We start from the raw sequence: 12,741 nt of genomic DNA on the forward strand, positions 1-12,741 counted from the left end.
AACCTGTGCCAGGCCCTGTCCTGAGCACTGTATGATCTCATCCTCACAAGAACCCTATTGATTAAGAACATGTGGTCATTTATGCCCAAGAGAGCAAGTCTTTCTCCCTCCCCTGCCTACTTCCCTTTTGTCTGGGCCTAGTGGCCACCTCATCTCTTTTTTCTCCCAAAGTGCGTTGGGATGGGTCCCAGCAGGGCCTCAGTCCTACCCTGAACCTTTCTTCCCCAGGGTGTTACTCCCTGTCAGTCCGCCTCAGCCGCCCTGCGTCGTGGGACAGGATCAGACACTACAGGATCCAGCGCCTTGATAACGGCTGGCTGTACATCTCACCACGCCTCACCTTCCCTTCACTCCAGGCCCTAGTGGATCATTATTCTGGTATGGTCTTTTCTTGCATCCATTAGACTGGGATGTGGTATCTGGGTAGCAGACGGTTGTGCCCTTGGATAATCTACCTGCTGGAGAACATCCAGACAGGTGGAAGAGGGGCCTCTTCATCTCCATGCCAGTCCCTGTGCTGAGAACGTAGGCCATAAGCTCCATCTTCATCCCATGCCCTGACAGCCACACAAACCTCCCATGTGAACCTGGGCCGGCACCTCACTTACCATGGTGGTTCGAGTCCAAGGCCTCAGTGACAGGCACAGTTCTCTAAACAAGCCTAGAGCTGTTGCTGTTGTACAGCAGTTCAGTTGATTCTTAGCATTTCTGGTGCCTGTCCTGTTACAGGGACTGGAGGATGCAGCCACTAGGGCATTGTCAAAGGGACAGACAGGAAAGACCATCCTGGGAAAATTGATCAGGGGTTTCCTAGAGGGTGGGTTCATGCAGTGGATACTGACAGAACATGTAGGGATTTAAGTATTCTCTAGCTTCTTCCCAAAGCACTGTCTCAATCAGAAACTGCGCCAAAGAGGTCCATCAACCTAACCAAAACCACAGTAAATTAAATCTTCAAAACCTAGCCCAGAGTGACATTATATCTCAGCCCCTAGATCAACAGCTTGAGGCTTGTGAAAAAAAAAAAAAAAAAAAGTAATCGCTATACCCAAAGTGGGGCCTGAACTCACAACCCTGAGACTGAGTCATATGTTCTACTGACTGAGCCAGTTAGGTGCCCCCTGTCATTCTTTTTTGAACATGCCCCCACCTGCCAAATGGGGAAAGCTGTCAGGGGGAGGGGGAGGGGTTAGGGAGGAAAGCAGGGCTGAAGTCAGCCGTGTCAAGGGTCTAGTCTCTTTCTCAGAGTTGGCGGATGACATCTGCTGCCTCCTCAAGGAACCCTGTGCCCTGCGGAGGGCTGGCCCACTCCCTGGCAAGTCCATACCCCTACCTGTTACTGTGCAGAGGGCACCACTCAATTGGAAAGAACTGGACAGGTAAGGGGACCCCTGGAACATGAAGGCAGAACAAAGAAAGACTCACCCCTGGGAACTCACAACCCCAAATGAACCTGTCACCTGTGGGGACACTGGTGAGCCAGTATGAGTGACCTCGCAGAGACCAAGGCAGGCTCAGCACGACTGTAAGGGGACTGGCAGGAAGAAAAGGGAGAGGGTATAGGGCAGGCCCAGACACCAGAGCTGGCCAGGATGGAAGGTCATACAAGACGGGGAGGAACAGAAAGCACCAACCCAAGTCAGGCTGGGGTTTTATGTGACAGAATGGGGAGCAACTGGGACTTTTCAGGTGGGGAGAACTTAAGCTGTGTGATGAGTGCAGGGAGCATGAGGCTACTTGACCCAATTCTCTTCCCCTCTCCATAGCTCCCTCCTGTTTGCTGAAGCACCTGCAGCAGGGGAGTCCCCTCTCCTCAGCGAGGGGCTCCGGGAGGCCCTCAGCTCCTACATCAGCCTGACCGATGACAGCTCCTTGGAGGATGCCATGGCCCAAAGCAGAGGCCAAAAGGGAATCCAACGCTGCAGCACCTAGACCCCCAGCTAGGCTCAGCCTGAGTACTCCAGAGGCAAATTCAGAGTCCCAACTGTGTCCTCTGTTCCTTCTTCTTAGCCCTAACAAGTCAGTTAACCCTCTCCCAGTGCCATGAACCCACCTGCAACCTCTAGTTCAAATAAATGGACAGGGCTCCAAAGAGACTAAGCCTTTGGGGTTTGACCCAGTTTGACCGGAGTTTAGGATTTCCAGTACCATCTTCCTCCCCTGCCTGATGATCCCCTTCTATACTCCTACAACCCCACCCACTAGGTAGAAACAACCACTAGCATCAAGAAGAAAAAAAAAATCATTTAAAGAGAATTTACCATTCTTAAAAGGCAGGACCGTGGCCCAGAAGGGACAGGAAAGCAGAAGGGATGGATGTCTTACCACAGCAACAGAACCCAGGATGTCCAGGCTCCACCTGGGGCCCAGAGGAAAGGGGACCTCTCACAGTCCAGGTTCTCAAATAGCCCCATCAAACCTCTTCTCTGGACAGTCCTAGCTTCAAGATCTCTTTCATTTTGTGGCTTATCATTTGAACCTGCCTAAACTTTCCAGGCTACAGTGGCCTTGCCATCTTGTGGTCAAACACAAAATGGCAACTTCTGGGCCTGGCACACTACGGTGAGGTCGGTCTTGTCTCTCAGTGCTGGGCAGGGGCATCAGACCTCAGTAAGCCTCTCTCCACAAAGCCAAGACCACAGCCTACACCAACTCTAGCACTTGATTTCCCTGCTTCCCATTAAGGGAGGCCCAGCTGGAGCTGCTACAGGAGCAGAGAGAGGAGATGGAGGGCAGGGTTCTGAGGCTAGCGGTAAGATGGGAAAGGCTTTAACAGGTATCATCAACAGATTTTTCAATTAAAGATTTGATTTATTCAAGTACCCAAAAACATTCTACAATTAAAACTGTTATTAGATGCTGCTTGTACTGTGCTATGGACCACGCACATACTGCCACACTGTTTTCAGAAGACTTGAAATGCCATTGATAGTTTTAAAAACTGTACACCTGATGGAGAAATGAGGAAGACAATTTAATGTTTCATCCGGATCCAGAGGTGCATCAAATTAAACGACAGCTCCGATCAGCAAACAGGTGTTTCATGATGATATCCAAGAAATGGTTGGTGATGGACAATTCAGAAATGCTTCCCCAAAAGGCGGATGGTTCTTTAAAAAGTTTCAGATCACAACCCTTGCAGAAAACACTGATGCCCAACACACTGATTCTCGGTCCAGGAAACATGGGTCTTCTAGGTTCCACGTGGCTGGGGTGCCCCTACAATCAGGGTTCTGTGCTGTAACTATGAGGGTCCTTTGGACTGGACAGAGAGCAGGTGGGGTCTGTACACCATCAGTCATAGTGGATGGCAGTGTAAAAAATGATCCAAATAACCTAGAGAGGAGACAAGCAATGTTCATAGGTCACCTGGGTCAATATAGGCCCCTATTCCACAAAACAAAAATGTTACAGATTTAGGATGTGTGCACAGTGGGTTTCCCAGGGACTATCCAATGCATCTGCCTGGAGGCCTAAATAATTGCACTGAAATCAAGCTGTCTCTAACAGAGCCCAAGACCATGCAGCAGTGCTCCCACAGGGACTACAGACAAGCTTCCTTTTCACCCAAGTAACAACTGGAGCACCAGGCAGTAGAGTTATAAAAATATAAAGAAATGATACAGGTAAAGCAGACTGTACTGCTAGTGTTAGGATTAGCAACAAATTGAAAAACCACCATCATACCCTGTCAAATAAAGCAGAGGTTCTCAAAACTGGCTGTTCACTGCAATGTCCTGGGACCTTTAATCCATATGTATGCCCAGGCACTCCCACCCAGATATTTTGATTTTATGGATTTGGGCTAGAGTCTATAATTTTAAAAAAATTAACAGATACAATTCAAATTTCATAAAGCTCACCTTTGTAAGTATACAATACAAAAAAACACATATACACAATAGAGAGGGGTTTTTTAATATATTTACAGGTGCAAAGATCACTAACTGATTCTGGAACATTATCACCCTCAGTTTCTTCCCATTTCCTTGCCACCCCCTGCTTCCCTCAGCCACTGGCAACCACTAATTTACTTTTTTCTGTGTGGATTTGCCTACTCTGGACATTTCACATAAATGCAATCACACAATGTTTTGTGTCTAGCTTCTTTCACTTAGCATAACGTTTTCAAAAATCATCAAAGCCATAGCCCCTATCAGTACTTTATGCCTCTTTATAGTCTAACACTGTATGGATATACAGCGTTTTATTTACCTATTGACCAGGTGATGGTTGTTTGTGCTTTTCTGCTACTATGAATGCCATAAACGTATTTTTAAATATTTCTAGTTTATACGATGCAGCCAGAGTTGAGAATCAGATATAGAAGCTGATGACAGGCACTGGGTGCACACACCATAGGGAGGCTACAGTGTGCCACACCACATCCTTTGAGACAACAGGGTTTGGTGGAGGAAATGCCCACCATTCCCTGGAGTTTTTTTTTAAAAAATGGTACCCCAATCACACTGTGTAACCCAATTAGTGTGCTCCCGGGAGAAACCACAGGATCCGCTATATAATCGTCAGCTACACATACCATGAACAAGGCAAAAGATGTCATAAAACCTTCTTTGGTGAGCTCCCACGTGCCACCATACTCTTCCTCATCTATCTGCAGGTAGTTGCTGAAGTACAGGTACAGGACTCCTGCGTTGATCACACAGAATCTGGAGGAAGGACAAGGACCGAACACGAGCCACAAGCTCAGAACACTCAGAACTCCCATCACCGTCCCGCCTTACCAGGACCCCTGCCATCGTACAATCAACTATTGTATTATGGCAGCAAGTGAAATAATACGTTAAAAACACCTAGACCCTCAGTGGAGCTGCTCAGTGAGCTGGAGACATAAAGATCAAGTTTGTTTGTTTGTTTGTTTTAGATGCCCAGCAAAAAAGGTAAAATAAATAAAGTTCTCCAAGTCCTCTCACAGTAAGACAGAATGGTAGCTGGACCATCCCAAATAGGACGGGCAATGGACATGGGCCTCCAAGGAGCTCCAGCTGGGTGGGGTGGCCACGCAAACATGATAGGCTGCTGCTTCATGGCCTCGTGAACAAGCAAGCATACAAAAGCAGCTCCTGCATTAATTCCCAGTGGGAGACCATTTCCAGATTATCTGCTGTCTGCTTCTGCACTTGATGCACAGGTAAACACTGAGTTCCTGCCCTCCCTTAGCTATCTATTAGGAGGCCAAAAACAGGAGTGAGCATGGAATTGAAACCAGAGGTTTGTGAGCACCTCCAGGAAGCTCCTGACCCCCTGTATTATATTATTTAACTAATAAAGGATTTAGAATGCAGTGAGGTATAATATTATTACCCTGTTGTACTGATCTCTTGTTATAATCATCATTTAAAAGTAATTTTTATAAAGTTATTAAGACTTTCTTTCTGATCTTCCTAGTTGCAGCATCTAATCTAACGGGGAACTGTTGGTCTTAGACCACACTGCTCCTGAAGGCTATGGTAGAAAAATGCAAAGAACTGGTTCCTCCTAATGGATGAAGTGTGGGCTGGTGTGGGGGAGGCAGTACAATGATGCTGAGGAGTGTCAATCAGTACAAGGGATGGGAGCAGACCCTGAGGCTGTTTAAACAAGGTGGGGATGAGACAGGTATACAGATGTCAGAAGTCTAGTTTTTGTTTTAAATATTTTATTTTTATTTTTTTTAAGATTTTATTCATTTATTCATGAGAGACACAGAGACATAGGCAGAGAGAGAAGCAGGCTCCATGCAGGGAGCCCGAACGTGGGACTCAATCTGGGAACTCCAGGATCACGTCCTGTGTCGAAAGCAGGCGCTTGCCACTGAGCCACCGAGATGTCCCTAAAAATTTTAAGTTATCTCTATACCCAACCTTGAACCCATGACCCTGAGATCAAGAGTCACATGCTCTTTTGGGTGAGCCAACCAGGCGCCCCAGAAGCCTAGTCTTTGAGCAGTTAAGAGTATGGGCTTTCTCATGAATGGGGGGAACAGGAGCTTGGAGACTGGTTTCGACTTGTACCATGTTTTAGGATGTGAGCAGAAACAGAACTTGAGGACAGGAACTGGGAAAATGGCTGAATGAGGAGGTAGGTAAGAGACCCAAAGACTTCAAGCCTAAGAGTCTAGGAGTATAATGGTTCCAGTAACAGAAGCAGGAAGTCAGGAAGAACAGGTTTTTCTTGGATTTCACACAAAATACAGTCATTGGTCTGGCCATGTTGTGGCCACATCCTTATTTTTTGCCAGAAATCTTGGGACCCAGCCAATCTGGCTGTCTCCCTCTGTCAATTTCATATTGTTTCATTTCTTAAAGATTTATTTGAGAGGCTGAGAGACTGAGAGAACAGAGGGAGGAGCAGGAGAGGGAGAGAATCCTCAAGCAGACTCCCTGCTGAGTGCAGGACCCTGAAATCATGACCTGAGCTGAAATGCAGAGCCGGGCACCCAATGGAGTTCATTTTGGACAGGCCGTTAGTGGTTCCAGACAGAGACTACTAGTAGGACTCAAATATTACTCTGGGACTCAGCTAATAAACTAGGGCTGAAGAATGAGACTCATTGAGAGTCTGTGGCTATAAATGTGGCTGCTTGGGACGCCTGGGTGGCTCAGCAGCTTGAGTGTCTGTCTTCAGCTCAGGGTGTGATCCTGGGGTACAGGATCTAGTCCCACATCAGGCTCCTTGTGGGGAGCCTGCTTCTCCCTCTTCCTGTGTCTCTGCCTCTGTCTCTCGTGAATAAATGAATAAAATCTTAAAAAAAAAAAAAAGTGGCTGCTTAGTGATAGGAAGAACAGGGAAATATAAGGAAAAGGAGAGGGATGCCTGGGTGACTCAGTGATTGAGTGTCTGCCTTTGGCTCAGGGCATGATCCTGGGACTGAGTCCCACATTGGGCACCCTGCATGGAGCCTGCTTTTCCTTCTGCCTGTGTCTCTCCCCTCCGCACCCCCCCCGCACCCGTGTCTCAGAAAAGGACATAAGGGACATAAGGGATGAGAGAGAGAAAAGAGTTAACAGGGCCTGCCTTCCAAGGGTCACAAACTAAGTAGCAAGTGAAGTCACAGAAACAAAGGCATTTATTTAAATGTCTAGTGGTCAAGGGGGAGGGGTCAGAAAAGGATTGGAGGGGTTCACACTGAACTTAAAGTATGAGCATAAACCCTATATTGTAAATGCGAGGAAGAGAACTACATAGCAGATGTGCAAAAAAAATGAACGTGTTGGACTGAGGGGGTGGGGGAAGAACCTTAAAAAGATTCTCCAATGCATTCTTAAAAAACTCTATTCTAAAAATTTCAATCAGAATTTTAACAAAAAGGTAAGCCCGGGATCCCTGGGTGGTGCAGCGGTTTAGCGCCTGCCTTTGGCCCAGGGCGCGATCCTGGAGACCCGGGACCGAATCCCACGTCGGGCTCCCGGTGCATGGAGCCTGCTTCTCCCTCTGCCTATGTCTCTGCCTCTCTCTCTCTGTGTGTGACTATCATAAATAAATAAAAATTAAAAAAAAAAAAAAAAAAAAAAAAAGGCAAGCCCGGTGGTTCAGCAGTTTAGCACCGCCTTCAGTCCAGGGCCTGATCCTGGAAACCCGGGATCAAGTCCTATGTTGGGCTCCCTCCATGGAGCCTGCTTCTCCCTTGGCCTGTGTCTCTCATGAATAAATAAATAAAGTCTTAAAAAAAAAAAAGAATTTTAACAAAATAATGAATCTCTAACAAATACTCTGATTTCAGGGCTGGAAGATTATATAACAGTGGTAACGTATGAATGACCCTGCTTTCGAGATTTGCTAGGAATTCATTTCAGGTTTTAAAAAATTTTAGGGACGCCTGGGTGGCTCAGTGGCTGAGCGTCTGCCTTCAGCTTGGGGAATGATCCTGGTGTCCCAGGATCAAGTCCCACGTCTAGGCTCCCTGCATGGAGTCTGCTTCTCTCTCTGCCTATGTCTCTGCCTCTCTCTCTCTGTGTGTCTTTCATGAATAAATAAAATCTTTTTTTTTTTAATAAAATCTTTTTAAAAAATTAAAAAATAATTAAAAAATTTTTAATAAGCATTCACTGAGCACTATTAATCATAATGCTCTATGAGAGAAGCAGGAAGGGACGGATAGTGCTCCCTCCTCTCTGATGATGCAAAACCTCAGAACTGAGAAAATGGTTTTACCTTAATATGCCCTCATTGTCGCCACACCAGAAATGAAAAGAAGCCAAGGTGGGGTCTGGACAGAGGGCAGTAAGGCAGGAAGTAGAAGAGATGGTCACCAGAACTGAGCACCAGAGCCATTCTGTCCTAAGCCCAGGCAACTGGGTCAGACAGATGAAGGAGAGGGAATGTGTGTGGAAAAATCAATGTCCTTGGGCCCTTTCCAAGAGCAAGGGGAAAGGTGCCAACCAAAGGAGGAAAGGGATTTGTTTTGAGTGAGAAAAACTGGCTCTGGCAGGAGAGCATGGGACTGAACCCCAGGAAACAGGCAGTCCTGAGAAAGTGGCACTATGGGTGAACTACTCCAAGGAGAATTCACTCCCAAATGCCTCCTTTCCTGTTTTCTCAATAGCAATTTTTAGCACTCTTTGTAAAGCTAATCATATGATTGCAGTGAACCATTTATGGAGTGCATATGATGTCCTAAGCACTACATTTAGGAATTTATTCTTTGCATTATCTTATTTAGTTCACACATTAAGTTTAGAAGAGAGTACTTTTAATGCCCCCCTTTTTAAATATTATTTATTTATTATTTATTCATTCATTCATTCATTCATTCATTCATTCATTCATTTATTTATTTATTTGATTTTAGACATAGAAAGAAAGAGAGGCAGAGACACAGGAAGGGGAGAAGCAGGCTCCATGCCGGGAGCCTGACGTGGGACTCAATCCCAGGATCACACCCTGGGCCAAAGGCAGGTGCTAAACCACTGAGCCACCCAGGGATCCCCTGAGCCACCCAGGGATCCCCAGTGCCCCCTTTTAATGATAGAATGGAAGCTCAGAGAGGTGAGCCCCAAACGTATGTTGCTTGAAAGTGGCAAAGCTGGAACTTGAATCCAAAGTGTTCTACAGTGAAAAGAGAAGAGAGAGAAGAGAAGAGAAGAGAAGAGAAGAGAAGAGAAGAGAAGAGAAGAGATGAGATCTCTAGGAGGTTAACTCATCTGCCACAGTGGAAAGAATACTAAGCTAACTCTGGTCTAGGTTATACTATTCCTGGATTTGGTGACTTTAGAGAAATCTCAGGAATCCTGCAAGATGAGATACGGGCAAGGGGTCTGAACCAGTGTTATCCTCTCCTAGAAAAGTGACTGTGTGAAGACAGGAGACTCCCTCTTGTCTTTAGACTGCCTTCTCCCTTTCTCTGACCTTTTATCTGCCTTTTCTTTCACAGAAAGCTCAGATGGGATGACCAATATTCTAAAGAGTATTTATATACCTCCTCCAACCGGGGAAGACTTCTATGAACCCCAGGTCCTGTGTCTCCTCAACATCATTCAGAACTTACCACCTATCCAGTCTGTCAAAGTTAGGCAAAGCATAACTCTTATTCCTTTCCTTGGTCAAATGCTTTCCTCAGTACCATAAATCAGAAACTTTGTTAGAAGAGGGGACTGTACATTCCTTTTGGGTTATCTTCTGAAAAAATAAAGAACTCACAGGACTTTGAAATCTATTTCACCCTTTTCACCCTAGGGTGAGGGAATAACAGATGTGATCACCCCTAAAACAACCAATGTGATGGTCCATGGGCAGGGATCACAGTTTCTATTCCCTGTGTGAAAAAAAGAAAAGCTCAAAAGCTTGCCTGCCCATTTGTAACTGTAGCTTACCCACAATTCCTATCTTGACACAACTCCTACACATCCTTTTAATTCAATCTGGTGGGCATGTGGACTCATCACTTTCAGTCACTTGTTAACAAGCTGAGCCAAGACCAGGGGCCAGTGTCAACTGTGCTGCCACTGGCCACAGAAACACAGTAAAAAGTAGAGAGCCCAACCTCCTACTTTTTCACTGCTTTTAAAAAGTAGGGATCTAAAATAACTTCTGCCAAAGCCAAGATCCAGGCCAACCAGCACACTGCCAGTCACAAGGGAGTGATCATCTAGTATAGAAATTCCTCTACTTTCCAAATTTCCACTGGCACAAAGGTCATGCTGGAACTAGATGCCTGCCACCAGTAGGCAATCCAGTAGCTTTGAACCCATGAACGAATGGACTAGCCCTGTCTTCAAAAAGATAACATGTCTAATCTAAGATGCTCCCAGGCCTGCTGAACTGAAGAGTGCTGCACCAGACCCAGGAGTGCCTCATAGGGCTACTTTTTTGCTTTTGTCACTTCTCTCTCTCTCTTTTAAAGATTTTATTTATTTATTCATGAGAGACACAGAGAGAGAGGCAGAGACACAGGCAGAGGGAGAAGCAGGCTCCATGCAGGGAACCTGACGTGGGACTTGATCCTGGGTCCCCAGGATCATGCCCTGGGCCAAAGGCGGCACTAAACCACTGAGCCACCTGGGCTGCCCTCTTTTGTCACTTCTCTTTCTCACACATACAGAGTCATATTAAGGGGAAAAAAATCCTCCAACTTAGCAATGGCCTTTTCCATAAAAACAAAACAAAATCTCTATTTGAAAAGAAATATCATGAAAATGCAAGATACCCAAGACTTACCCTGCTATTCCCAAGAAACCTCGCAATGGTAACACTCCCCAAATGACACCTAGGACTACAGCAATGATCTGTCGGAACCAGTATATCACATCTAAAAATTCATCCTGTAGAAAGAAAGAAAGAAAGAATGCATGCATTATCTGCAGTAGGTGCCACACGAGAGCCTCTGTAATAGGTAAAGGATAAAAAAACTTTCTGCTAAGAAACACATATTCCAGAGAAATGTCTCCAAGAGCAATAGTGTGTAGTTTTCTGATCTCTAGCTCTTCTTATACTAAAACCTACTAAAACCTTTTTTTTTTTTTTTTTTTTTAAAGAACATACTTAGTTATCTTAAGTGATGACTTCTGGGCCTGAGTGCTAAATAAAAATTTTAGAAAAAAATTACCTTTTTTTTTTTTTTTTTTTAGGAGCTTCAAAAATGAAATGGCTTGGGATGAAATGGCTGTGTTAACTGTGCTACTGGTCACTGAACACTTGGGTCTGACCCTCAGAGGGGACACCATAGAGAGAAGCACCATCTTCCTGCACAGTGAATTCTAAGTCACAATGAAAGGAATCAGAAACAAAAGTGAAGGCAGGTGCCAGGGTTATCTAATTTTCACACGAAGACACAGGTTTCTGACCCGCCCCAGATTGCAGAAACCAGTCCTTGTACAAGAAGAAAAGAAAGAGAAATGACACAGCACATCAGAAAGGTTTTACAAGAGCTGGGCAGGGCCAGGGGCAGGACAAGGGCACCTTCAGGAAGTACCTCCCATCCTCCCATCTTACAGGAACTCCAGGAAGGAAAACCCACTTCATCAGTCCAGAAAAACAAGGGGAAAATACTACAAATATAACATTCTCTTCAGGCCAACTGGAGTCAGGCTGTTTGTGTTGGTGCCTTCCAGGTCACGGAGCAGGGCTGGGGAGTGCCTACGCTCCGATCTGAAAGCGTGTGACCAGTGAAAACGTCTAGAAGCCCTGACGGTTCCTCACACACATTTGGGGTTTACCCGCTCTCCTTCCCTCTGTCACATACACACCCTGAGAGCGGGTCTCGGTCTCCCCTCTCACAGTGACTGAGGCATTCTGGATTTCCCACTCAATAAAAAGCCAAAGGCAGCAGCTCACCTCTAGCGAACCTCCTCAACTGTAAACGCTTTCATGCACCACGGTACCCCCCTTCCAGAGCTGTTCCGACAACTGGGTGGAGAGAACCCCCCGCAGAAAGTCCACAGAAGACTGTTACCGTTACACTTCGCGCTAACGACTGTATGAAGTAATGAATTCGAAGACAAGTCACTTACTCAAGATCCTACTGGCAGTAAAAGGCGGAGGTGGAACTCGGCTCACGCCCTGCCCGCGGGTGGCAGCTCCTGTGCCCCTCCTCGCTGCTTCCCGCGTGACCCCCGCGGCTGCACGCTTAGGCCGCCCTGCGGTGAGCCCGGAGCCCAGCCAGGTTCGCCGCGACACCCTTGGGCCGCACCCCCCCCCCAACCCGAACACTCGGCCGCGCCCGAACCGCGCAGGGGCAGGCTCGGGCCTGTCCACTGGTCCCCGAGTCCCAGCCGGCACCTCGAACCTGCGCCCTCGCCAGGCCCCACCGCACCTTGTCCTCCCAGGCCGCGTCGCTCCGCAGCACCTTGCTCCACACGGACACTTTGAGGGCCCCGTTGGCCAGCTGCGGCTGCGGCGGCTCCTCCTTTCGCCGCCCGCCGCTCATCCTCCCGCCGCGCCGCCCGGGCCGGGCCTGGGGCGCGCGGGCCAGGCCAAAAGGAGTCGGAGTCTGGTGTCGCGGGTCACGACGCGCAGGGCGACGGCGGCGGCGGCGGCAGCGGCAGCAGCGACAGAACCCGCGGTCGGGATCGGTAGCGCGGCGAGGCTGCCCTCACTCGGCTGAGACACCGGCTCAGCTCGCTCTCGCTCGCTCGCTCAGCCGAGACCTGGCGCTGCGGGGGGAGGAGCAACGTAGCGCCGCGCGTCCTCCCGCCGACGAACCCACGCAGCCAATCGGCAGCCGTGCAGCCGGCACCTCGGCGCATGCGCCCTACGCGTGACGGAAGTGACGCCAAGTTTCCCCCAGGCGCTCGGTAGGGTGCG

At 47.6% G+C, this 12,741-nt stretch overlaps 2 protein-coding genes across 3 annotated transcripts in view; one reads left to right on the top strand and one right to left on the bottom strand.

Annotated features, from left to right (window-relative positions):
• The window catches only part of SLA2 (Src like adaptor 2), a 30,644-nt gene extending 25,325 nt beyond the window's left edge, over positions 1 to 5,319 (top strand). Inside the window, exons 6-8 of the mRNA XM_072735995.1 lie at positions 229 to 378; positions 1,247 to 1,379; positions 1,767 to 5,319. Of these exons, the coding sequence (XP_072592096.1) occupies positions 229 to 378; positions 1,247 to 1,379; positions 1,767 to 1,932 (449 nt within the window). The 3' untranslated portion in view covers positions 1,933 to 5,319. The remainder of the gene's footprint in view (positions 1 to 228; positions 379 to 1,246; positions 1,380 to 1,766) is intronic.
• RAB5IF (RAB5 interacting factor) lies at positions 2,791 to 12,606 on the bottom strand. Of its 2 annotated transcripts, XM_026009754.2 has the most exons (4): positions 12,251 to 12,606; positions 10,657 to 10,760; positions 4,541 to 4,670; positions 2,791 to 3,336 (listed from the first exon to the last, which is right to left on the bottom strand). In XM_026009754.2, the coding sequence occupies exons 1-4, from the start codon at positions 12,362 to 12,364 to the stop codon at positions 3,295 to 3,297; spliced, it is 390 nt and encodes a 129-aa protein (XP_025865539.1). In that variant the 5' UTR covers positions 12,365 to 12,606; the 3' UTR covers positions 2,791 to 3,294. The 2 variants fall into 2 exon arrangements, with proteins under 2 accessions (XP_025865539.1, XP_025865540.1); XM_026009755.2 differs by lacking the exon at positions 4,541 to 4,670 and having other exon boundaries at positions 12,251 to 12,581.
• Positions 12,607 to 12,741: the final 135 nt, after the last annotated feature.

This window comes from Vulpes vulpes, chromosome 14 (genome assembly GCF_048418805.1).
Source record: "Vulpes vulpes isolate BD-2025 chromosome 14, VulVul3, whole genome shotgun sequence".
Taxonomy (NCBI): domain Eukaryota; kingdom Metazoa; phylum Chordata; class Mammalia; order Carnivora; family Canidae; genus Vulpes; species Vulpes vulpes.